At 43.4% G+C, this 27712-nt stretch overlaps 1 protein-coding gene across 1 annotated transcript in view; it reads right to left on the bottom strand.

Annotated features, from left to right (window-relative positions):
* FHIP1A (FHF complex subunit HOOK interacting protein 1A) overlaps positions 1–27712 on the bottom strand; it is a 101789-nt gene that overhangs the window by 49660 nt on the left and 24417 nt on the right. Inside the window, exon 4 of the mRNA XM_065878271.1 lies at positions 26982–27068. Coding sequence (XP_065734343.1) covers positions 26982–27068 — 87 coding nt within the window. The remainder of the gene's footprint in view (positions 1–26981; positions 27069–27712) is intronic.

Raw genomic sequence — 27712 nt, 5'->3', positions numbered from 1 at the left:
GTATAAGTTCCTGTGTTCTACAGTATATCCTTGCTGCTTACTAACTTCTGTAATTTTTAAAGTAGCAAATCTAGGGGAGAAGAGCTGTCCCAGAAAAAGGGGCAGAACCAGGTATATCTAGGGTCACGTGTTTAAGGTCACCTGTAAACTACCTGGGACCCTGCCTCTGAGTCAAAACCAGCCCGTATAGTGCAAGTCTGTGAAGCAGTAAAAGCCACACACCCCCACTGGCCCCCGCCACCTGGCAGAGCCACCACCAGGGCCACAGTTTGGAAGTAGATGGCTCTGCCAGAGCAGAAGCGCCTGCTGCCCATTAGATCAAGGTGCCCGTGCTACAGGTGGACACGTCCCCACGCGAGGTCACAGTCAAGCAGGAGGTGCACTTCATTTCCCCCTCTGCCTGCTTAGCTGGGCATCCCTGTGCAGTGGACAATCTGCACAAGCCTATGCCCGGCCAGCCGGCGCTTTTTCAGTCATTACAATAACAGAAACTTCCAGCTGCCCATCAATAGAAACAAGATTTTGTTAACATGTGAGAAATGTTGAGGTTTGGGGTAGGCACTTCTAAATGTCCCCCGATACTCAGTCTCCCTTTCTTCCTTGGGAATAAACCCTAACTTTAGAGCTAAAAAACTACATTTCGCTTCTTCCTTTGCATCTAGGTGGGGCGGCATACATCTTGGCCAGAGAGGTGTAAACAGAATTGGTGGATATAACAGGAAGAGATTATTAAAGGGAGTTTTCTGTTATCTACAGTTAAACCCTATGCAAACTGATACAGTGTCTTCTCTGAAAATAAGATGATTTGCTTTGTAAGTAAACTGCTAAAGAGATCTCATCCCCTGCATTTAGAACAGTGACTCCCATATACTGGGTACTCAAAATAGAAAAGGATGTTCTATACCAAGAGAAGACCAACTAACGTCTGCAGCACGTGATAAAGCAGAAACGTAGCATCAAGACTAATTTCATAACCCATTTCCAAATAATCCTTCAAAAAATGATAACTGTCTTTTTCAAACTTTTTCAAACCATGACCCATCATAAGAATTATATTTTATGTAAAATAGATAGCTAGTGGGAAGCAGCTGCATAGCATAGGGAGATCAGCTCAGTGCTTTGTGACCACGTAGAGGGGTGGGAGAGAGGGAGATGCAAGAGGGAAGAGATATGGGAACATATGTATATGTGTAGCTGATTCACTTTGTTATACAGCAAAAACTAGTACACCATTGTAAAGCAATTATACTCCAATAAAGATGTTAACAAAAAAAGAATTATATTTTACAATAATATATGATATTTACCATTACTAAACACAATGCACTCTGGTATTTTCTATTTTATTCTGTTTTGAAGTGCTAACTGTGACCTACTCAATTGACTTTGTGACTCATTAATATGACAAGACTCAGTGTTTAAAACTCTGTTTAATATATATATATATATATATATATATATATATATATATATACTTACCTGTTAAATTTTCTGTCAATTACTAAATGAATAAGAACCAACACTGAAGTATAAGTTTTTAATTTAAAATGTAATGGAAAGAAACAGTGGTAGAAATAACCAAAACATTGTGCTTATTTTGTTTGACATTTTTATACGATACTTAAATATGATCACGGAAGTCATGGGGCCTCTACAACATAAAACAAATATTGAATCTGCACGGGGAAAACCTGCTTGGAACTTAGGAGGAGCAGAGAGCTGGCGAGGTGACCCAGCCTCCTCTGGTCTCTACTCCTGCTTTCTGCTCCTCCCTGACAATGGGCAGCATCCTCTCTCTGCACCCAGCAAAGCCAGGCTGTCCTTGCTCCAAGCTTGGTTCCTAACTTTCTACCCTGGGTGGGTAAATACTTGTGTTAGCTGTTCTTTCTTTCCCGAGCGGGAATTCAAAAGTGTACTTCCTTTCTAAGCTGGAATTCTCAGAATCTAGAGATAATAATTTAAGAAAGAAAAAGGGCATTTTCAAAAGGTAGTTGACATGGACTGCAGTGGGAATACAAAACACTTGCATCTTAACCTTTAGGAGCTGGGGACCTTGGGCAAGTCAAGTAATCTTCGGCGTATCAACTGCTGTGGCTGTACACCAAGCATGGAGCCTCTGACCTGCTGCGTCATCTCACATAGGAAGTTTACCATATGTTAACGAAGAAGGTCAACAATGAGATGTGGTGACAGCTTCTGTGAAAAGCGCTTTTCTCCCCAGATTTTGGTGAGAACATAAAGACGTGAGCCTCTACAACATAATAGAAAAGCACTTTGGAACACTTAGAGGACAGCATAATGTAAATGTAAAGCTGCCACATCAACCTTCTGTGGATAAGATAATGTTAAGGAACTGAAACATCTATTCCGTATCCTCTGTTCCTCTCACAAATAGAGGAATAAGCTCTATTCCTCACAGACTCTACACTGAACTTTTCCAGTCAGAAGCCTTAGTGTTGTCAGCTGGAAAATGATGGTTTGAATTAGATGATCTCTCCTCTCAGTTCCCAAAATCTGAGATTCTTTGATTCCATGTGAGTGGCGTGAAACAAGAGCTAATTTCAGTTCTTTGTCTTGGTAATTTTATCTTCCAGCATAACAAACACCTAACTCTATTCTAGTGCAGTGCTAAGGGTGCTAGCCACTGTTTTTTGATACATATTTTTAACCAACTACATATTTATTGAGTGCTGTTCATGTGTACAATATACTAGCAGCTGAGGGTACATAAAAGAAGTGTAAGAAACAGCCTGTCCCTCATGGTCCTTAGAGCAGCTGGCTGGTGAAATTCACGTGATGAGACAAGTGCTAGACTGCCTGGTCCGTGGTCAAAAGCACAGCAGCAGTTTAGGGATGAGAGAAAGCAGTGTGTGTTTAAGTGCAAGGTGGTAACCAATATGGGGGCTGCACTGGGATTTAACAGATGAACATATTCTGGACAAACAGACAGGTGGCAGAAAGAATAATCCAGCAGGAACACGGTAATAAGCATAGAGCACCATGAGGGCACTGCTCTGACTTGAGATTTGCACTTGAAAATCATGGGGATGGTGGTCTCGTAGAAGGAGTTTGGGGTGTTCCTCCCTCTGCTATATTTTGGAAGAGTTTGAGAAGGATAGGTGTTAGCTCTTCTCTAAATGTTTGATAGAATTCGCCTGTGAAGCCATCTGGTCCTGGGCTTTTGTTTGTTGGAAGATTTTTTTTTTTTTTTTTTCAGTACACGGGTCTCTCACTGTTGTGGCCTCTCTCGTTGCGGAGCACAGTCTCCGGACACACAGGCTCAGCGGCCATGGCTCACGGGCCCAGCTGCTCCGCGGCATGTGGGATCTTCCCGGACCGGGGCACGAACCCATGTCCCCTGCATTGGCAGGCGGACTCTCAACCACTGCGCCACCAGGGAAGCCCTATTGGAAGATTTTTAATCACAGTCTCAATTTCAGTGCCTGTGATTGGCCTGTTTATATTTTCTATTTCTTCCTGGTTCAGTCTCAGAAGGTTGTGCTTTTCTAAGAATTTGTCTACTTCTTCCAGGTTGCCCATTTTATTGGCATATAGCTGCTTGTGGTAATCTCTCATGATCGTTTGTATTTCTGCAGTGTCAGTTGTTACGTCTCCTTTCTCATTTCTAATTCTATTGATTTGAGTCTTCTCCTGTTTGTTCTTCATGAGTCTGGCTAATGGTTTATCATTCTGTTTATCTTCCCAAAGAACCAGCTTTTAATTTATTGATCTTTGCTATTGTTTTCTTCATTTCTTTCTCATTTATTTCTGATCTGGTCTTTATGCCAGACAAAGATGTCACAAAGAAAGAAAACTACAGGCCAATATCACTGATGAACATAGATGCAAAAATTCTCAACAAAATACTAGCAAACAGAATCCAACAGCGCATTAAAAGGATCACACACCATGATCAAGTGGGGTTTATCCCAGGAATGCAAGGATTCTTCAATATATGCAAATCAAGCAATGTGACAGAGCATATTAACAAACTGAAGGAGAAAAACCATATGATCATCTCAATAGATGCAGAAAAAGCTTTTGACAAAATTCAACACCAATTTATGATAAAAACCCTCAGGAAGTAGGCATAGAGGGAACTTACCTCAACATAATACAGGTCATATATGACAAACCCACAGCCAACATCGTCCTCAATGGTGAAAAACTGAAACCATTTCCTCTAAGATTAGGAACGAGAAAAGGTTGTCCACTCTCACCAGTATTATTCAACATCGTTTTGGAAGTTTTACACACAGCAATCAAAGAAGAAAAAGAAATAAAAGGAATGCAAATCGGAAAAGAAGAAGTAAAGCTGTCACTGTTTGCGGATGACATGATACTATACACAGAGAATCCGAAAGACACTACCAGAAAACTACTAGAGCTAATCAATGAATTTGGTAAAGTAGCAGGATACAAAATTAATGCACAGAAATTTCTTTCATTCCTATACAATAATGATGGAAAATCTGAAAGAGAAACTAAGGAAATGCTCCCATTTACATTGCAACAAAAAGAATAAAATACCTAGGAATAAACCTACCTAAGGAGACAAAAGACTTGTATGCAGAAAACTATAAGACACTGATGAAAGAAATTAAAGATACACAAACAGATGGAGAGATATACCAATTTCTTGGATTGGAAGAATCAACATTGTGAAAATGACTCTACTACCCAAAGCAATCTACAGATTCAATGCAATCCCTATCAAACTACCAATGGCATTTTTCACAGAACTAGAACAAAAAATTTCACAATTTGTATGGAAACACAAAACACTCCGAATGGCCAAAGCAATCTTGTCAAAGAAAAACAGAGCTGGAAGAATCAGGCTCCCTGACTTCAGACTATACTACAAAGCTACAGTAATCAAGACACTATGGTACTGGCACAAAAACAGAAATATACATCAACGAAACAGGATAGAAAGCCCAGAGATACACCCACACACCTATGGTCACTTTATTTTTGATAACGGAGGCAAGAATATACAATGGAGAGAAGACGGCCTCTTTAATAAGTGATGCTGGGAAAACTAGACAGCTACATGTAAAAGAATGAAATTAGCACACTCCCTAACACCATACACAAAAATAAACTCAAAATGGCTTAAAGACCTAAATGTAAGGCCAGACACTATTGAACTCTTAGAGGAAAACATAGGCAGAATACTCTATGACATAAACCACAGCAAGATCCTTTTTGACCCACCTCCTAGAGAAATGGAAATAAAAACAAAAGTAAACAAATGGGACCTAATGAAACTTAAAAGCTTTTGTACAGCAAAGGAAACCATAAACAAGACGAAAAGACAATCCTCAGAATGGGAGAAAATATTTTCAAATGAAGCAACTGACAAAGGATTAATCTCCAAAATTTATAAGCAGCTCAAGCAGCTTAATAACAAAAAAACAAACAGCCCAATCCAAAAATGGGCAGACGACCTAAATAGACATTTCTCCAAAGAACATATACAGATTGCCAACAAACACATGAAAGGATGCTCAATATCACTAATCATTAGAGAAATGCAAATCAAAACTACAATGAAGTATCACCTCACACCAGTCAGAATGGCCATCATCAAAACGTCTACAAACAATAAATGCTGGAGAGGGTGTGGAGAAAAGGGAATCCTCCTGCACTGTTGGTGGGAATGTCAACTGATACAGCCACTATGGAGAACAGTATGGAGGTTCCTGAAAAAACTAAAAATAGAACTACCATACAATCCAGCGATCCCACTACTGGGCATATACCCTGAGAAAACCATAATTCAAAAAGAGTCATGTACCACAATGTTCATTGCAGTTCTATTTACAATAGCCAGGACATGGAAGCAACCTATGTGTCCATCGACAGATGAATGGATAAAGAAGATGTAGCACATATATACAGTGGAATATTACTCAGCCATAAAAGGAAACAAAATTGAGTTATTTGTAGTGAGGTGGACGGACTTAGAGTCTGTAATACAGAGTGAAGTAAGTCAGAAAGAGAAAAACAAACACCATATGCTAACACATATATATGGAATCTAAAAAAAAAAAAAGATTCTGAAGAACCTAGGGGCAGGACAGGAATAAAGGTGCAGATGTAGAGAATGGACTTGAGGACACGGGGAGGGGGAAGGGTAAGCTGGGACGAAGTGAGAGTGTGGCATGGACATATATACACTACCAAACGTAAAACAGATAGCTAGTGAGAAGCAGCTGCATAGCACAGGAAGATCAGCTCGGTGCTCTGTATCCACCTAGAGGGGTGGGATAGGGAGGGAGGGAGGGAGACGCAAGAGGGAGGGGATATGGGGATATATGTCTATGTATAGCTGATTCACTTTGTTATACAGCAGAAACTAATACAACATTGTAAAGCAATTATACTCCAATAAAGATGTTAAAAAAAAAAAGAAAATCATGGGGAAAGTTAGGTCGCTAGGTAGGGGTCAGATTAGGAGGGGTTTCTAAACACAAGTGAAGGAATCTGGATTATATTCTGCAGGTAACAGGGCCCCAATGTAGGTTCTGGAGCATGGGAAGGACATTTCAACCACCCCTATTTGTTTTTTTAATATGATTTACTACTTGCAAATTTGTTAGCATTTAGAAAGGTTGGATTTTTATCGGCCCGAAAGAGAAAACTGATGTCTCCAACGCTAAAGTTTCCTCCCCGACACAGGATCTCCTAGCAGGGTGCTCCGGGACTCTCTCTGCCTCCCTCAATTACTCTTCACCTGGGGCGGTGGTGGCAGGTAACTTGTCATTTTGCTGAGCCTGTCCCTTCCTCTCTCTTTTCTTCTGGGAGCCAGGCCGCCAGCAGGAAGTACTCATTCTTTTCTGTGTCTGGGAGAGTCTGTCTAATTCTGGGGCTCAGGATCAGGAAATCTTACCCACAGATCCAAACCCTATTCTCCAGCATCAGTTTTACTGATAATAAAGGTGCTATTTTGGTCCTCTATCTGCCTCATTCCTTTTTTCTCAACTTGTCAGAACCCAGATGGGAAAGAAAGCCCTTTATACCAAATTAGACTATACTGACTTTTCTGAAACTGCATCACAGGTCGCTCAGCTACACAGATCCAGTTTATACTGATTCATAGAAATGCTTTTGACTCTAAGCCCAGTGCTTCAATGAAACAGCCCTGTCCTCCAGACACTGCCAAATTACAGCAAATCACCAAGGTGGTACCAAGACAAACTTATGGCAACACACAGGCAGTCCTAACAGGGAACTCGGTACAGCCATTCAAAATAGCCACTGTGTTTGGGCCCTCACCAGTCCCCCATCCTGGCATCTCCTCTTCTTGGCTTCCCAATGGTCAAACCCTTTCTGTCTGTCCAAGGCCCACGCCACCCCATTGTTAGGGAACCACTGACCGAAACTGCCCACCTTGGCCAAGCAGGATGGTAACCACTTGTACAAGCTGTCTCACAACAGGAGGTCCCGATAAGGAACACGGTGCTGTCGCCGAAACTAACCGGGAGAATTCAGGAGGGGCCAGAAGGAGGCAGGAGATGCCAGCCCATAATACATCCTGCCAACCTCCCAGAATCCTTCGAGCTAGAATCCATCTTGGCTGAGAGAGATGTACGTGCCACCAGAAAGGACCCTGAGTCAGACTAAGTATGGGCCAAGCAGGATGATTGGCCAGAGACAACCCAGAAACTCACCCCATCACCATAAAACCTGAGACTGCAAGCCACGTGGCAGAGCAGTTCTCCTGGGTTCCCTTACCCTACTGCTCTCCACCCCGGCGCCCCTTCCCAATAAAGTCTTTTGCTTTGTCAGTACGTGTGTCTCCTCACACAATTCATTTCCAAGTGCTAGACAAGAGCCCACTCTCAGGCCCTGGAAGGGGTCCCCCTTCCTGCAATACCATGGCACCAGGTATGGCTTATATTAAAGTAATCCCCACGAGTCACATTTTCCCTGCTAAACCCCCGTTCTACATTGTTTAGATAAAGATCTATGTTCTATTCCCTCTGAGATAAACAAGCAGAATATACACAAGACTAGTGATCAGTGAAATTGACTCTTCTAGGGAGCAACTATATTTTAAGGGATTAATACGTGATGAGGCTAAATTATAACATGTTGGTTATGTGAGGATGAAAATTCTGAATACACCTTTCCCAGCTGGGACCCCTGTGAACAACACTGCTTTACCATCCCCATTCTCAGCCCACCAGGAGGACAACTGGACACATGGACCACGAAGCTACTTATCTCAGGTACCATTTCCAAAGGAGATGAAAAACGTTGTTTATTACTATCATTATCATTAATTATTACTATTATTATTTTTTTAATTATTACTATTATTAATAGTAGTTCCAGAAACAGCTGCCATTTATGGAGTCCCAGTTCTGTGCCAAGCAATGTGTTAGGTGCTTCACATAAATACATTACCTAAGTTAATTCACCTGTAGGGTAGGTTGATGGGGTTCTCATCTTACAGATATGAAAATTGAGGCTCACGAACTTGCCCCCCAAAGTACACAGTAAATGGCAGAGATCAGATTCATGAGAGACCAGGTCTGCCCAATACCAAATTTCATGTTCTTTACACAATACTATTGTATTGGAAAAGCCAAGACAAGGATTCTAGCAATTCCTTGACATTCTCATCCTCTGCCCTCTGAAAACACAGCAGAAATACTTTGAAACTGAATTGTATAAACTATGTGGACTGATTAAGATCAAAGACACTGCTTCCCATTGTAAGAGTTCAATTTATGGCATTTTGGAGGATTTATACCCATCCCTGTCCTTTTACCACCACACCCCTCCTCCGACCAATTCAGCTCCATTTCTCAGAAGCAAGCTGCTCCCAGTGACAGAGCAGGACTTTATTCCAGAAAACAGTTTCTCCAAAGAGCTCTCTGAGCACCTTATTCCTGGACACCACAGAAAGAGGTTCATCATGAAGCCAACAAGAGAAAAAAATAGATTGAATGTGAGACACCAATTTTCCTACTGTCACTGGGACAAAATGCCAACAATAGAGTCAATGCCCTCAGCAAAGGACAAGTATAAGAATACGTTAAACTACCACTCACAAAAGCATTCCCTCCTGGCCTGTTCCTGCCTACCCTGCAAGTACTCCGGTTCCTCAGACCCAGATCGTACACCAGGACTGAGTCCATGAGCACCAGCTAGAGATGTGAGTCCCACAATGATGACTTCATTACTCCAGTCACAATACAGCACCACTTCTGGTCCCAAAGAGAATACTGGTTTTCAAATATGGATCTCCAATATTCAAACTTGATTTGGAATCCAATGATTTACAACACGCTTTCAAGGATATCATACAGCAGTGGTTCTGAACCCTGGCTCCACGTTAGAATCACCTGGGGAGCTTTTCAAACTCACCCATGCTCACATCCCACCTGGATCCAGGTAAATCAGACTCTCCAGGCGTGGGGCCAGGCTTCCTTTGTTGATTCCGATGTGCACCAAGGTGAGAACCACTATCACAAAGGATGCCTACACTGCACAGGTGATAAAGAAGTATTTAAGATATTGTATTTCAGCTGCTGGAGTAACAAAAGTAAAAAAAAGAAAGAAAGAAGCCTGGTTTTCACGGAACAGTAGTCTGTAAATATAAAGATGACCAATCATATTCTTTCCAAAGAAAACTCAGGCCTAGAAGGTAATGAGCATTTCGGATCTCAGGGCAAAGTCAGTGATGAGACCCCGCCCTGTGTTGCCCACTCAGTCATCAAGTTACCCTGCTTGACAGACACCATCTTCTGCCACCGATCACATGAGATAAGTATTTTGCAGAGCTTGAGAAAAGATTTAAATCTCTATTGAAGGAAAAAAAAGAATACTTTGGAAGCTTCCCAAAACTTCATTTATCCAACTGGGTAGCAGAATACAGTGCATTATTGAAAAAGGTAATTGCCCAAATGAGTACTAGTGGATTTCCCAGGAATAACAGCAGGATTTGACCAATTCCCAACTATTACGGGAAGACCCATTACAGAAGAGTTACTGTTCTGAATTAACGAGTAAAAGAATCCAAGCCCTGGTTGCAAAAATAAGTTGATATACTACCCACTTCCTTACCTTCCTTTCATCATTAAAAGAGCCTGGTCATGAACATGCCATGTTGTGAGCACGGTGAGGTACAAAGGGACCCTACCATCATTCTGGGCTTCCACCCTCACTCTCATGATACGAACAAAGGGTTCCATGTGAGAATCTGCAGATTAATTAAGTAAAAAATAGCTCCTTTCTTCTTTTTAAAATAGGGCCACCAAAAACTTAAACCCAAGAGCCTCTTCTTAGATCCACTAGATGGTGCAAGCTCTCCTTTTGGAACAGACTTACCAAGAGGACAAACTCAAGCAGGACATTAAAAATTTACTATGGGCGCACCCAAGCAGCCCCTGCACTGCACAGAAGCCTGCATGGGAAGGGTACTTGCTGTCTGAGAATCTTTCTATTTTGCAACTAAAAAAAGCATAAGGAGGGGCTTCCCTGGTGATGCAGTGGTTAAGAATCCGCCTGCCAATGCAGGGGACACGGGTTCGAGCCCTGGTCCGGGAAGATCCCACATGCCACGGAGCAACAAAGCCCACGTGTCACAACTACTGAGCCTGCGCTCTAGAGCCTGCGAGGCACAACTACTGAGCCCAAGTGCCACAACTACTGAGCCCAAGTGCCACAACTACTGAAGCCCGCGTGCCTAGAGCCCGTGCTCCACAACAAGAGAAGCCACTGCACTGAGAAGCCCGCGCACCACAACGAAGAGTAGACCCCGCTCGCCGCAACTAGAGAAAGCCCATGCGCGGCAATGAAGACCCAACACAGCCAAAATTATTTTTAAAAAAAGCATAAGGAGAATTTTTCTAAATTCTGCATTAGGAGCTCAGGATTTAACTTAACGCCATGGAAAGACTCACTGGAACTAAGATTTACTTCGAGGGGAGTAATGGGAAGAGATGATACCAAAGCCTCAAGACCTGGAGATCTCGGTTGGGTCCAAGCTCGGCCGTAAGCAGCTCTGTGAGCCTGAGCAAGTCACCTAACCTCTCCAGTCCTCAATGTTGTTATCTGAAAAACGAGGAGCTGGGACTAGACGAACTCTGGAATTAGGTCTAGCGCTAAAATTCAATAAGTGTGCATAGCGCGTTACATTTCTATCTCCAATTCAATCTCTGCATTTTAGATGTGGCAAGAACTTTAAACACAAAGGATATGTTTCATGAAATCCATCCAATCTGAAATTTGTGTAAATTAGATATTAATTCACTTACTGAAAAACTGAGGTGTTATTAATTCCTTTACTGAAAAATATCTATAGAGTGCCTACTGGGTGCCAAGCATTGGGCCACCACTGTCAGGGAATAAGGACATGGACACAGATGAGAAACACCCCCCCCACCCCAGTCCACACGTAGCTCCCCAACAAAACTGAAATCCAGTGGACTTTAAAGTTCTAAACTTCAAGTTCTAGGAAAAACTGCACAGCTAAATCTACTAGTTCTATTAAAGCATTTAACACAAATATAAATATCACACATCTTACCCAGATAGTTTGATGTCTTGATAACTAACCATGGCAACCATATACTGTCAGTTATTTTAAACTTGATACCTCATAGGCAACTAAAGCAAAAAACAATACGAAAAAGTTTGCCCACTTCATATAATTTCATTATACGAAGATGTGGAGAGCACGTTTCAGACATGAATCTTAGAGCCATCACTGATTCTTCAATATATTTTTTGTTCATTTTCCTTCTGCTTCTTTCTGTAAAATATCTATGTCTTCCTTTACATTTTCCCAGCAATATCTGTCTCAAATCTGGTCATTTCCCTTCTGGACCTCCACAACAAATAAGCATTGTCTCGCTTTCAGCAAAAGTCACCTCTAGCCAATCCTCAACGCCCCTTCCCTCAAGTTCCTCACTTGTCTTCCACTCCACGCCGCCCGCTGTCAGCGAAACACCAGTTCACCAACCTGACGCGACCACGACAGCTCTAAACCATCCCATCTCTCTTCAGCTTTCTCCTCACTCCCTCATATTTGCTCCACACACACCCCCGCCGCACCTGCTCACCACATCCATGTTCACACATTCACTCTTATTCAGAAAACAGTACAATACCTATTATGCACAAGGCAGTGTGCTAGGTATGCTGCCACAATACTTGCTCAATGAAGAGATGAATAAATACACATGTATGGTCTCTACGCTCATGGCATCTACCTCCTGAGAGCACAGGTAAGACATTAAACCCATAATGATCGTACGAGGGGATCTTGAAGTGCCACGTGAGTGATACCAGCCAAACTCTAAGAAGTGAGGAGTGATTGCCTACTTCTGGCTTGATCACGAAGACTTCCAGAAGGTGGCATATGGTCAGGATCCTGGAGGAGGAGAAGGAGTGGGGTAAGTATAGTCTCAGGAGAAAGGCCGCTCAAGTAGAGGGAAGCATAAGCACAGGCTTTTAACTAGAAGGCTAATTCACACTCAGTGTATAGCAAATGGCCCAGGGGAGCTGGAGAAGAGGGTCTATGGAGAGAGCACGAGGAAGACACTGGGATTGGCCTGGGGAAGATTCAGAGTCGGGCTCTACCAAGTCTACGTCAGAGTTACTTCTCCAGTACCTTGATGTCTACAGTTCTCTGCCCATTTCCTCCTGGCAATGTGCCAAATGCCATGTTACTACAGATAATAATAATAGTAGCATTACAGTATAGTATTACAGATCAATGAAAGCACTGCTGGGTCATCTAAAATTATGATTTTCCAACAAGTACATAGTAAATACAGAAATCGTTATAATAGAGTTAACACATACATAGCACTCTGTGCCAGGCATTCAATCCTCACAAATCCTATAAGGTAGGCACTATTATTATCACCCCCATTTTACAAATGGAAATGAGGAAAATGGCTCAGAGAGGTTAAAGGTTCTGCCCAAGGGCACACAGCCAGCAAGTGGCAGAGCTGAGGTATCGACCCTGGCGGCCTGACTCTCAAGTCCACATTGTATTAAACCCTTTGCAAAGACCTTATTCACTGGATACCACTACATCTAGGTTTGTGTCAATGAATGAATAAATCTGCCCTCCTCTTTGCTCTCTATTTTAAGTCTGTTTACTCAGGCCAGTATTGTTCGGTTTTTGTTTTTATTTGTTTTGGCACAGCATTAGATACAGCAGTGTAGAGACAAGGATGCCCCCAAGACACCATGAAGCTGTCAACACCAAGGTGATGACATCATGAATCCTATGGCCGGTTAGTTCACTATTTGTTCTGTGAACATGCAAAATGGGGGGAAATATTTAGATTTTCATTCATATAACAACATGCCCAGGCCTTGGCTGTACACACACCACGTGCCTTACCTGGAACCTCCGTGTCTACAAAATATCCAAAGACACAGCGCTTAAAGCGGGCTGGAAACTTAGTGCAAGACCTTAGGTATTAATTACAAGATTTTGTTTAGGAAAAAAAAAAAAAAAAAGAGGTGAATGTTCCAATAGCTTCTATTATAATCTACTGTCACATTCTCAGATGCTTTCCACAATAAATACTAGACATATCATCTTGTTCCACAGTTGGTCCACAAGTGACAGCTCTGGGATAAACAATGGACTCTCCTAGGCTTTTCTATATGTTGATAAAGAGAAAAGAATACTTGTGTATGGATCTAAATATCTGTACATGTCATCTTTCCACTTAACATACAGTATGAGAAGTGAAAAAGTAATAATGGTTACAGTCAACCCGAGAAAACCTGCCCATCTCCTCTTTATTGTGTAACCTCTAGTTACAACCTCCTTTTCCCTTCTGCCCACAGCACCAAAGCACCTGGTAAGACCAGGTCGGCAGTGGAAAGGCGATGCCCTGTAATATTCTGGGATACCCATGACATCAGTGAGTGGCCAGTATTCCCACTGCCAAGCTGACAGCATTTCCACTGGAAAGGAGTTTTTATGGTACGGACATCACTGCTTGCATATCTTAACAGCATCACACAGGAGTGCGGAGCTGATTTCAGGGTGATGAGTAGTAGCACTTGCCCAGCATCCTGAACAATGAGAGGTACTTCCCTCAACCAAACACCATGCACACATCAGGGGCAGAAACACATTCCTAGAACCCAACAATCTTCTTTCACTACTCAACCTTTAGATACTACGACTACTAAGTCTCTAAATTATGCAAACTACTTTCACATCTGCCTTGCTGGCTAAAACAGCTCCAGAGGGGGCAGAGCAGAACCTCATCCCCATTTTAACACCTTGCTCACTTGGAAGAGGCTTCACGGCTTCCCAGACTGTTGTTATCTACCTTCTTGTCTGATGTTCCCCACAGGCTTGGGAAGCTGACAGGGTGGGATTACTACACATGAAAAAACTGAATCCTTAAGTGAGTTAAGATCCTTGCGATCACACATAAAACTAGAACGTGGGCTTCCCTGGTGGCGCTGTGGTTGAGAGTCTGCCCGCCAATGCAGGGGACGTGGGTTCGTGCCCTGGTCTGGGAAGATCCCACATGCCGTGGAGCGGCTAGGCCCGTGAGCCATGGCCGCTGAGCCTGCGCGTCCGGAGCCTGTGCTCCGCAACGGGAGAGGCCCGCGTACCGCGAAAAAAAAAAAACTAGAACCCATGTCTTCCAAATCCTACTTCAATAAAAGACCATAAACAGCCAAAGGGCCAGCAGAAGGTCACAGATCAGTGTGATCACCCGAGTGTGGCCCTTGGAGCACCTGGGTGTTGGCTAAAGTGTGAACTCCTGGGCCTCAGCCTCACCCATGAAATCCAAATACCCAGCTCTCGGGAGTTTACATGTAAGAAGTTCCCAGGGAACTGTTTTTGCACATTTATGTTTGAGAACCTCTGACACTGAGAATTAGAACAAAGAGGGAAATAACTCTAATGAACAACTGAATTGACATCACATTCTGAGGGAAATAAGGGAAGAGTACATCCAAAGTCATGCTGTCTATGAAATAATGTAAAAATCTGCTAAGGAACAATTATCTAAAAATCAAAACACGATAGTACTAAAGATGGTAAAAAACAAACAAACAAACACACAACTCACTGTCCAGGAACATACAGTGCCATGGGAGGGATGTCTCATTTAGAGACTCAGCTGGTTAAGTTAATAGGTAATATGTATTTAGTACTAAGTACCAGAGACAATAAGCTCGCTCAATGCAGCATCTCGTGTATTCCTCACAAGAACCCAATAAGGTAGGCGTTATTACCCGCAGGTGACACATATACATAGATGAGGGCACTTGCCACAAGGCACTGCTAGTTAAATAGCCAAGAGCCAGAATTCCAACTAAGGTCAATCTCAAAAGCCATTTCTCGCAACGTTAAGCTAGATTGCTTCCCCGAATTGTATTAATCAAATAGAATGCATTAATAGAATGCATTAGATTGCACATACTTTCAGTTTTCAATTAATAAATCAAGTATTTCCAAGTCAAAGCCTCTTAATAACTGTCACTGAAATCTTCTAGGTCTGTTTAATAGCTGGGTCTCGTTGGATAGAGCAATTATTAATTTAGGCTGTCTCAACCTGGCCCGCTTAATATGATTTTTTTCAATCCAAGTTTAACAGTGTCACATAGCTGCAGGCCCACGATAGGACTGGGCCTTTTAATTATCTCATTCGACTGCCCTTACTGATGGACGACAGCGATAGTCACATCTGGCCCCTCTGTTTCCACAGAACTCTCCCGTGGAGTCCAGGGTAACAGGAGACAGAATGATTGCTTGGGCTCTGTCCCCGCCATCCCAGATCCTCAGTCACCCCTGGATCCCCAGCGTCGGACAGGAACCACAATGCTATAGATGAGCTTGAGGTGGCACCAGGTGTCCCAAGCCTTCCTGCTGAGCTCACACATCACTGCGCACGGCTGCTCCTGCTGCCAGCTGGCCCTGGAGGGACCCCTCCCTGTCCTGGAGCCCGCTGGAGCCGTCTCAGAGGCTGTGAGGCCACGGCAGCCGCTTCCAAGAGGAATAACCTCATTTCACCAGGACACGCCTGAGAGCCCTTCCCCTCACACAGACCAGCATCTGTGGGCCCAGGTGGGCACACAGCTATGCTTTCAGCACAGTGGAGAAGAGAATCATTCCAAGTAACTCGTTTACTCCAGGCATGGTGAGAAACAAAGTCCCATATGAACAAGGACAGTTCAACATCACTGCAGGAAGAAGATAAGGAGCTAGCAGAAAAAAGCGCAGGACAGCATTTGGGAGCCTTCAGTGACTGCAGAGGTTGGGTCAATAATGTAGAGAATGCATTTTAAAAAGCAAACTGTTGGGCTTCCCTGGTGGCGCAGTGGTTGCGAGTCTGCCTGCCGATGCAGGGGACGCGGGTTCGTGCCCCAGTCCGGGAAGATCCCACATGCCGCGGAGCGGCTGGGCCCGTGAGCCATGGCTGCTGAGCCTGCGCGTCCAGACCCTGTGCTCCACAATGGGAGAGGCCACAGCAGTGAGAGGCCCACGTACTGCAAAAAAAAAAAAAAAAAAGCAAATTGTTGAAATGCGTAAATAGAGATATGAAAGGGAGAGACCAAAATATGATCCCGCTACAGTTTTCAGTACGGTTCACCCCAGAGCTGGAGTCTAATGTAGAGCTCCATGACTCAACGGAAAACTATAAAAAATTTAGCAAAGAACCACCACATTTGAAAAATAAAATCTCAAATTTCCAGGGCCAAGATGGCATCCTAATTTCCTCCTTCTTCCAATTTCCCACTGAAAGGGGAATGACCTGATCAAAGAAACTTTACAGCATTATTGGAAACCAGACATAAAATGTCACGGTATTTGTCTTCTGGAGGTGACATAGATGATAGCAGAGTGATGAAGGGCATCAACCTGCTAGGCATCCAAAAATGCAACAGGAAGTCTGCCAGAAGAGCAAGTAGGGGACTTGTCTCTACGCTCTTGCCACCCCGAGCCCCCCACACCATCTCCCAGACAAGAGATGCATGGAGAAGGACGGATATAAGTGACAATTAAGTGACAGGCTGCTCCGTCCACTCCTCGCTGGAGACTGAAACACTGGCAGACGGGACCAGTGTAAACCTCCTCTACACTCAGCACCTAATTATAGCTCATTAACACTCATTAACGGTGATAATTTGAAGACGGTACGCAATTGCTCTTAAAATCTTCAGTCACTAGTTTCACTGGGCATGAAAGTCAAAAACATCCCTGGCTAGTGGGAGCCCCACTGGGCTCTAAAGGGGTCCCCGCCCACTGTACCCACAGACACACAAAGAGCAAGTGGGAGACTCACAGGTGTGGCTGCTCCCAGCCTCTCAAAATTTCCACCTTTTCTTCTCTAGTCCCCAAAAAACTTCCATCCATCAGCCTAAGTCAATAAGCCATGAATTATTGAGCTCACAGGATATAGATCATGAATATGTATGTGTGTGTTTGGAAGATGAGATTCTAAAACAAATGGGCCACATATATACAATGGAATATTGCTCAGCCATAAAAAGAAACAAAATTGAGTTATTTGTAATGAGGTGGATGGACCTAGAGTCTGTCATACAGAATGAAGTAAGTCAGAAAGAGAAAAACAAATACCATATGCTAACACATATATATGGAATCTAAGAAAAAAAAAAAAGTCATGAAGAACCTAGGGGTAAGACGGGAATAAAGACACAGACCTACTAGAGAACGGACTTGAGGATATGGGGAGGGGGAAGGGAAAAGAAAAAAATAAAAATAAATAAAACAATTGGGCTCCACAGTGGCTTATAAGAAGCCAGCACACATGCATGCCTTTAAGGAAATGGCTGAAACTAGTCTACCCGTGTATATTGTTCAAACATGGTTTTAGCACACAAGAAAAATCAGTGTTTCTGGTGGTTTTTTTGCTTCTGTTTTTCCAAGTGCATGTGTATGGAATAATTTGCTGAATGAAACACTGCTGGCTGCTCTCCGCAAAATCCAAAGGTATGGGCTTTCTTTGAGGTCATGGTTATTGCAGCTAGCGCCTGTGAGCTGCCATCAGAAAAGAACGGTGTGTCATTATTTTTCCTTCCATCCATCCGTTACTTAAGCACACTCCCCTCAAGGTCTCCACCTCCAACCACCACAGAGAGCCCCAAACTTCTGCCCTAATTCCCTCACAGTCTCCAAATAAAGGAGCCAAAATAACCCACAAAACAGAACATCCTAGTTTACAAGATACTTGACAGAAATAATATGACAGAGCCCAGCATGCTCTGTATGCAACTCCGCCCCCTCTTGTAACCTTGCTGGGGCCAGGGCAGCACTGAAGCCATCTTTGGCTGCTACTGCCAACCATCCACCGGTCTCCCGCCAGCCCAGGGCCCCTAATCGACAGCCTGGACAAAGATTCCTCTAAGCTGGTGACAAAGCCAATCAGCCTGCTCCACTTCTGGGCTTGTCTGTGGCTCCTCAGCCTGATCGCTACGTTCCAAAAAAAGAAAGGGGGGTGGGGGGTGGCATCTCTCTCTACCTGGGGACTTTCTTCTACTATTATCATCATCCTCAAACATTTATTGATCACCTAAAATGTCCAGGACACCATGCTACCCCCTATTGCCAGGATCAGCAAACTTTTTCTGTAAAGGGCCAGAAAGGAAATATTTTAGATTTCACAATTTACATACAGTCTCTGTCATATACACCTTTAAAATAAATCTTGGAAAAGCGTAAAAAAATTCTTTTTAAAAATTGTGGTAAAGTACACATAATATAAAATTTGCCATTCTAACCTTTTTAAAGTGTACAGTTCAGTGGTATTAAGCACATTCATATTGTTGTGAAACCAACAACACCATCCACCTCCAGAACTCTTTCTGTCTAACGAAGCTGAAACTCTCTACCCATTAAACAGCTCCCCATTCTCCCCTCCCCCAGCCCCTGGCAACCACCATTCTAATCGGTGTCTATGAATTTAAGTGTTCTAGATACCTCATGGAAGTGGAATCATACAGTATTTGTCTTTTATGACTGGCTTATTTCACTTAGCATAATGTCCTCAAGGTTCATCCATGATGTAGCATGTACCAGAATTTCCTTCCTTTTTAAAGCTGAATACTCCTCCATTGTATGTATATACTACATTTTTGTCTAATCATTCATCCGTAGACAGATGTAAAAACCATTCTTAACATTCAGGATATAGAAAAACAGGCCACAGGCCAGACCTGGCCCACAGGTCGTAGTTGCCAAACCCTGCTATAGAGGCACCAAAAAACATACAACACAAACCAGAGGTTCTGAAATTTTCTCAGTCTCTGGCACCTTCAGTATATCAGTAATTTTTCACAGCACCCCTAAGCCAAAAGAAATACCCAATCATCCCATCTATTATGGATTTAAGTCCAAACAACTTACTATGTAGTTAGGTCCTAACAACTTAACTCCTGTTGGGCACTCGAACTTCAAAATCAGACTGGACACTGCCAACCTCCCACCCTGTTCCACGTGGATCTTCATGGGATACTTGCTTTTAAGCACAGCACCCAACAAAAACTCTGTTTTGCAGAAAGTATGCCCATATTGAAAGGAATGTATATTTAATGCAGAAACTGGCTTATTTCAAGTTAGTTAATTCACGTGGTGTCCAACAGGTGTCACTGTATTTCCCTCATAAATGTAGGCACTTTTCGCTGAGTTCTCCCACCAAGAAGCCCAGGGTTCCTTGGCACACTGTTTGGGAAATGCAGATAGAGACTATTCCAGGGGTTTCAGATAGAGGTGGGAAAACAGAGTCAAATGCCAAGAATATGCTGAACAAGAGACAGTAGCATATGCTCAGTGTCCAACGACCACTGACAGACGCTGAGCTACAGATTCTAGACAAGAGACAGCCTAGAGCCCCAAAGTCAGGGACAGCTGCAGGCAGGAGTGGGATTTAGGCTGCCCCTTGAAGAGAGAGTAAGACCCGACAGGAGAAGAACAAGCGAAGGGAACAGACTAAGTACAGGAGAGGCCCCCACGTAAGAACGAGGCGGGTAGGAGGGGGGCCCTGGAGCAGCGTGCACACTGAGGAGACCTAGGAAATGAGCCACTCAAGGTTTCAGAGGAAGGTGGTGCATTTAAAGATGTGTTTAGAAAACTTAATCCAGCAGCTATGGGTGCAACACCCTGAAGAAAGAAGTCGTAGCAATGAGACCCATGTCAAGGTGTGGTTGAGGTATGTACAGAGGGTGACCTACATGGACACTGTTGGGAGAAGAAACAAAAAGGATCAGATTAAAGAACCTTATGGGAAAAGGCTGGCCTTGTAGAGGGGCGGGGAGCATGAGAAGAGATTCAAGAATAATCGAGGTTTCTAGACCAGTTAACTAGGGGAAATGATGTCATTCACACAAAGGAATTGTGCAGAGGCTGAGCTCAGGCGGCCCGGAAAGAGAATATGAGTGTTGCTTTTGATATTCCACGTCTGAGGGCATGCCAGGTTACTCAGGCAAAGGGATCCAGCTGGAGGTTGATCAGCAGAGCCCAAGCCCTGGGCACACCCACACGTAGGGCAGGAAAGGAGAGAGGTCAGACAGACTCCGAAGGAGAACAGGAGAGTCTGGAGGGTGGAGGTCAGAGGGAAAGCAGGCAACTCTGGTCCAGGAGTCAGAAGCCTCAGGTTTGTAAATAAAGCGATTCTTTAAAATCCCAATATTTTAAACAAATGTTTAAAGTGCATTTAATGATGTGGTGAGATGAACGCTGGCGGCTGTACCCGGGGAGCGGCAGTCTGCTCTCTCAGGTACTTTGGAGGATCTGATGCTTGGAGATCGGGACCATCTCTTTACCTTGGAACCTTTACTCCCTGCATCCCTACCTTCTCCAGCCCCTTCCCCTCAACCCTTCACTTCTCTTGAAAGTCCTTCCTTTCTGATTTTTCAGTTCCCCACCATGCTTCCCAAAATGCCAGTGCACCCACCGACCTAACTTTGTCCCCACCGGACTGTCCCTGAGCCCCTCATCATCGGAAGCCCCCTGCGCTGAAACTCCTTGCTACGGACGTAAGAGCTCACCTGCCCTGGGCGTCAGGGCAGGGCCTTTGCCCAGCCCCCATCCTCCTGGGCCTCCCCTGCACAGCCACACTCTCCGGGTGTAGTGCATCCAAACACAGCCTCCGAGCCTTGGGTCCTGCCAGCGCTCTGTCCCCAGATGTCCTTCCCCAGCTGCTCACCTTCATGGGTCAGCACCCAGTCACTCTCCCTCATCACCCACTCTGTGTCACAGCGCACCCCTCACCCACCCGCCCCTGCTGCTTTCTCTGTCACGGCACTTATCTTAGTCCATCTTGTTTGGAGTTTGTGGTTGGCCTGTCCGTCTCCTGGGTCCCAGATCACAAGCTCCACGGAGATGAGAGGGGTTTTCAGTCACCTCCATCTCCCCACAGGGTCTGATCACATGTTTTGCACCCAGCGCACACTCACCAAGTGGTCTTTGAACACACGATATTACCCTCTGCCTGCATATGAGATGGCAAACTCTGTCCTGGAGTGAGTACCATAATACCTTTGCGTGTGACAGTATACTGCTTTCAGAATGCTCTCACGGAATGGACTTGAGGACATGGGGAGGGGGAAGGGTAAACTGGGACGAAGTGAGAGAGTAGCATGGACATATATACACTACCAAATGTAAAACAGATAGCTAGTGGGAAGCAGCCACATAGCACAGGGAGATCAGCTCAGTGCTTTGTGACCACCTAGAGGGGTGGGATAGGGAGGGTGGGAGGGAGACGCAAGAGGGAAGAGATATGGGGATATATGTATACATATGGCTGATTCACTTTGTTATACAGCAGAAACTACACACTAACACAACATTGTAAAGCAATTATACTCCAATAAAGATGTTAAAAAAAAAAGAATGCTCTCATGTTTGAGGCAAGAGGAGTGTTACTATCTCCACTGTGCAGAAGAGGAAAATGAGACTCAGAGAGGTTAAAAGCTTTGCACAAGGTCACACAGCAGTAAATACAAGAGCCGGGATTAAAACCCAGATCTTCTGACTCATGGTCTAGAACTCTTCCACCACACAGCCTGCCTTTGTGTGAACCCGTGTAATGATAAGCTTGACTTGGTGCTGGTTACCTGTGCTTGAGATATTGCTCTGCTGTTTATTCATGTCTCGTATGTTGTTGGCATATCCACCTGTCACACTAAAGTCTAACTATGTTTTAGGTTCCAGAGGATAAGGATCAATATACAGACTTAGGCGGTAACTCTAAACTGTACTTTCTTATGTGTTTCTAGAAAATTTTAAGCCGCAATTTACTTAAGCACTAAACCCAAACATGTTCTTACAGTTGCCATCTCTCACTGCTGACGAACACTCTACAATGCTGAAGCGAGTACAGACATGTGCTGATGGCTTCCATGTGTCCGTGCATATCCACTCTTCATCTTTTCCACCCTGCTCTGAGCCCCAATTCACCTGTATGCACCAATTTTCTCCACGATTCCCTTGCCACCTGGATTCCATCTGGTTCACCCAGTGGAGTCCAGCAGGAGATCGGAGGCAGGGAGGAGAGTGAAGTTTGGCCATTTATTCCCCTGACTCCCTCCCAGATTGGCTGTGACCCACGTCTGAGGTTCCTGGTTCTCATCAGGGGGGTCTCTGCATATAGCTCTCGGACCCTTTACGCACAAATTCGGTCTCAGGGTGGTGACCGTGGTAAACCTGCCCAGAATATGGCCACAAATTCTTTGACATTCCTATCATCAAGATGTGGGGTCTATGTCCTCTCCCCTTGAAAGTGGGTGGGCTCTGCGACTACCAGGAACAATAAAACATGACAGAAGTGACACTGTTTCAGTGCACAGACTGGCAGCTTCTACCTGGGGATGCTAAGGCAGAACTGTTCTGGGAGACGCAGGCCTCCTCTGAAGGCCTTTCTCACACTGCACAGAAGTCTCAGACACTCTAGCCAACCTCTCCCCGCTCCCTTCACCCGGGGTCAGGTTTGCATTGCAGTCTGACAGCTTCCCCAGCCTTCCCCACCTTGCTTCCTATTTTCTCTCTCACAAGCACTTCCCCTAATAAAATCCTTACACATTTAATCCTACCTTGGCATCCTCTCCTCTGAGGACCCAGGCTAATACAACCATCCCAATAAATATTCAACCTTGAAAACTGAGCTTTGATATTAAACATATAAAGACAGTAGAACTAGCTTTTGCTGAATAAGGGCGGTCCCATGAATCTAAGGTCATAAATAACCAGTCTTATATTGGGTTGGCCAAAAAGTTCATTTGGGGTTTTCCATAACATCTTACAGGAAAACCCGAAATGAACTTTTTGTCCAACCCAATGCAATGGGATGTCTCTATGTATGGCTGGATCTAGTTCCTAAATGATCTATATTAACACGGTATCATTTTCTTTAATAAGAATTTTACAAAGTATGATTTTCACCTATCTCCAGAAATGTATCCTTCCCCAGATATCCAAAATAGGTTCTCAATCCCTTGTCCAAAACCTGGAGACCATGTGCATTTTGGAATTCAAAACTTTTCAGGAAGTAATATGTACATCTGCCATAGTTGATATAACAAACCCAGCAGGTCTGGCGCAAAACTCTACAATCAAATACATTAATACAGCAAGTCCCCTACATATGAACAAGTTCTGTTCCGAGAGCACATTCATAAGTCCAATTTGTCCGTAAGTCCAACAAAGTTAGCCTAGGTACCCAACTAACACAATCAGCTAATTAGTACTGTACTATAATAGGTTTATAATACTTCTCACACGAATAATATATAAAAAACAAACACAAAAAATAAAACATTTTTAATTTTACAGTACAGTACCTTGAAAAGTATGCCAGACACGTGAACCAACTTATGTGACTGGACACGCGAACGCACATTTGCATCTTTGAAAATTCGCAACTTGCAGGGTCGTATGTAGGGGACTTACTGTACTATGTCCTCCACGAAACATACAAACATTAAAACAAGTGGTATAAAAATAAATAGCCTGGAGACAGTGCAGGTATGGGTTTGCCACCAAAGGAGTTCAGCAAAGGTCAGACTGCACTGCCATATGAATTATTAAAAACATTCAGTTTTCAGAGCTTTTTGAATGTCTGAGTGTGAATAAGGGATTGTGGGCCTATATATCCACGCTAAACTATGCAGCCCTTTAAAAAAAACAAACAAACCAGATACTCCTTTGCACCAACACAGAAGAATAAACGGCCATCCCCCAGCGCGGGATGAAGACGGCACCGAGCAGGACCCGTGCAGAGGCAGGGTGACGTTACACGTCTCCAGAGAGGGGAGAAGAAAGGTGGAGACGATCTTCACTTGTCAAAGCCCCACACCCACCTTTTACTGCCCTCAACCCTTTGTTACGACTTCATCTCTGGTTAAGAAATTCTGTGGAAATATTGTTTATGAGTATTGACTGTGATGTGGGAAAATTTTTAAACCTGTATTTATCTATACTATTTATGAGACACCCCTGCAAACTGCCTCCATTGATTGCAAGCAACTAAAATGTTAGACGTAAATTGGGAGCTAAGATAGTCCACAAAGGAAATTTATGTAGGGTATTAAATAAGCCTCAAGGCAAGGGACACTGAATATGAGAAATGTGGACCGGAGCCGCTCCAGTAGCCCTGAGACTTCCGGGTGTCCCTTCCCGGGTCAAAGGCGAGGACACACGGTATGTCTGCTCCCCCTGGGAGCTCCTCAGAAACACCCAGCCCTGCACTTCCCTCCTCCGCCCTGAGCCCCTGTCGTGCTGCTCACAAGAGGCTCTTCTCTTCATCAGCCGCGTAGGGAGCTGAGAGTCAGCGGAGAGGCCGTTCACCTTCCTCCTCTGCCCTGCTTCGTCCTAAACCTCCTCATTCTAAGTGATAAAAACACAAACAATGGAAGATGAAAAGCAGGGAGCGAAATAAATTAGGAAGGAAATATTCTCCCTAGTCGCTAAATAGCCCTGGGAGAAATGGTCTGCAATGGGTAAAAGTTAAGGAATATTATTAGGGATGGGAAATTCAAATCTAGCTTAGTATTATATATATTAGTATTTTATATATTCAGTATTCACTGTTTTTCCCCCCAATAAGCATGTATTAACAACTTCATGATTTTTCAATCTCATATTTTAATTATGGGCATAACTGAGAACAATGTTAGTTAACACATGTAGGTGCTGTTATTTTTCTCTAGGAACCACTGTCTGGGAATGTACTGAGTGCCAACACTCTGCCCAGCACTTTAACAAACATCATTCCATACTTGTGCTGTTTATTCAACCCCCAGGTCTAAGGGACTGTGCTCAGCACTGGAGATTCCCCAGGTGACAAAACGGGTGTGAGGCTTACCCTCAAGAAGCAGGCAGAGCACTGTGGAGACATTACACAAGGTCCTGTACGTTGAATGATTTAATTCCACTCGTGGTGAGTGCTATGAAGGAGAAGTACTCAGAGACCAGTCAGAGCCTCCTAACAGCTCTCTGAGGTGGATCTCATCCTCGATTGTAGATAAAGAGTTATCATGAATATTTGTAACATTAAGGTATGCTAATTATAATAACATAAAATGTCCTGGACAAATAATAATTACAATTATCACTATTATAATACTGACTTGGGAAATAATTTTATATCAGCTGGTCAATGAGAAAAAGGATGGGAATAAATGAGGAAGGAAGTCTGAATGCGCGAGAGAGTATGTGGATAATTACTGTCAAAGAATTTCCAGGGCACCATTCTATTCCCCCATAAAGGAAAATTCCTCCATGCAGGGGCTTAGAGACCTTCAGACACCCTCCCCTCCTCCAGAACAGCAAGGTATTAACAGAAGGACAAGGTAGAAACAAATACAAGGTTTGTATTTTCCAGAGATGTGTCCCATATTTCCCAAGACAAATTTAATTTCAAAGACTTGGTTCCTTGGTTCCCATAAACCAGTGAAATAACCTGGAACCCTCAATATGTTGAAACCACAACCAAGATTACCTCCTGAACCCAGAAGTAACACAAAAATCCTAGTCAGACCAAGTACCCTGTTTGTTTGGCAAAATATTGCTACTGTGCTCAAAAGGCACTGAATGATAAGAGGTGAACATCCTCCACCAAGACCTGCTGCTCTAAACGAGAACTCCCATCATCACCACAGCCAGGCTTCCAAGTTGCCATGATCAGGTGTTCTTAGTTTCTATAAAACGTGAGCCCATGGAAGTGGAACGTCCAGATATACAAAGGTGGGCATTCCATCAGAAGGCACGTGATACGTTGTTCCTTGCTTCTCTCCCTGCCAGGGCTGTCAATGCCAATAACTTGACAAGGATCCTCTGAACTAAGTACTGTATATGTGTCTTTACTTAGTGAAAAAAGAAAACTCCTTAAAATTAGAATGCTAGGTCCACGATGTCTCCTGATAGCTCACAATAGAAAAGATATCAGTTGATTTATTCCATGAAATGAGAGCGTCATAAGGAATTCAGAGTGATGCTAATGAGATAGCCAACCTTTGATGGGACCTTCACTTGGCTTCGCTTTAATTTTTGCTGTCACAAAGCTGTTATAATAAAAAATTATGTTCTGTTATGTAGATGGCAGCTCCAGGGCACTTGTGCCACCAGTGCCCCTCTCCACGTCCACAGGAAGCCTCACACTCTCTATGACAGACCTCTTAAGCTCAGAGGACAGCTTCACAGAGAGTTCCAAGTAGCCACTACCTATGAACTCAAGTAGACACAAGAGCCAGTCCAGTTGCTAATGCTTGTTTAGACTCCCTTACTGGACATTCACAATGTCCTGTTCTATGACATCAAATGGATCCCGTCAGACTTAAGCTGTTGCCGTCATTAAGACCTGTAATTGATACTGGTAAGGAATATGGATGGAATGAGAAGGAAAATAAGGCTAAAGTCACCATCAAGTCAATTACACTGTGTTCACCTTCCTCAGTTTCCATCAGTTGCACTAGAAACAGGTAGAAGATTACATCAGCCAATCACTGACCTTATGGAGAGCTGGAGCCAAGACTGGTACCAAGAATCCATTGTAAATATAATTGACGAGCTGATTACGAATCAAGGGGTGAGCCACCTAAGAAAGAAACGGCAGTCATGAAAAAGATAAGGAGTGCAATCTTTAGGTCTTCTTAAAATCAACCATTTCTGTGTACATCCTGAATTCAAGTAGGAAATCCAAATTTTGGCCATTTATTCCACGGTTAAAGAAAAACCCAGACTTCAAACCAACACGTAATTTTTCCAGATGGTTTATTCTATTATAAACAGCCTGGACTTTCAAATTTTAAAACGGGTAATTTTAAGTTTCTATCTGAAAAAACAATAATAAATAGACTGATTATGTATAGGGGCTCATAAATTAAAGTCGACAAACTGGAAAGTATAATTTTTGCTCCATAACTTCCTCTATGTCCTATCTCAACCTGTGACTAATTAAAAAAATAATAAGAACTGTCAAAATAGACAATTAAAAACATTCATTTTGGTAGCAGAAAAAAAATTCTCATTTTGAAAATGCATTTTCTGATAATCATTTATATTGGGGAAGAAAGCATTTAGAAAATTTTTTCATAAAAAAGATACTGTTAAAAAGCAGAAAACATTATCAGAGGTACAACACTTCCTATATTTAATTTTCAAAATATATTTAGCATGGATAAGCCTTACTAATATCTTTTATAATTACAACCATCCCTGGGTGTCTGTAGGGAACTGGTT

This window comes from Phocoena phocoena, chromosome 5 (genome assembly GCF_963924675.1).
Source record: "Phocoena phocoena chromosome 5, mPhoPho1.1, whole genome shotgun sequence".
Taxonomy (NCBI): Eukaryota; Metazoa; Chordata; class Mammalia; order Artiodactyla; family Phocoenidae; genus Phocoena; species Phocoena phocoena.
Note: the sequence above shows the minus strand (reverse complement) of the source record. Positions and strands in the feature narration are given on the sequence as shown.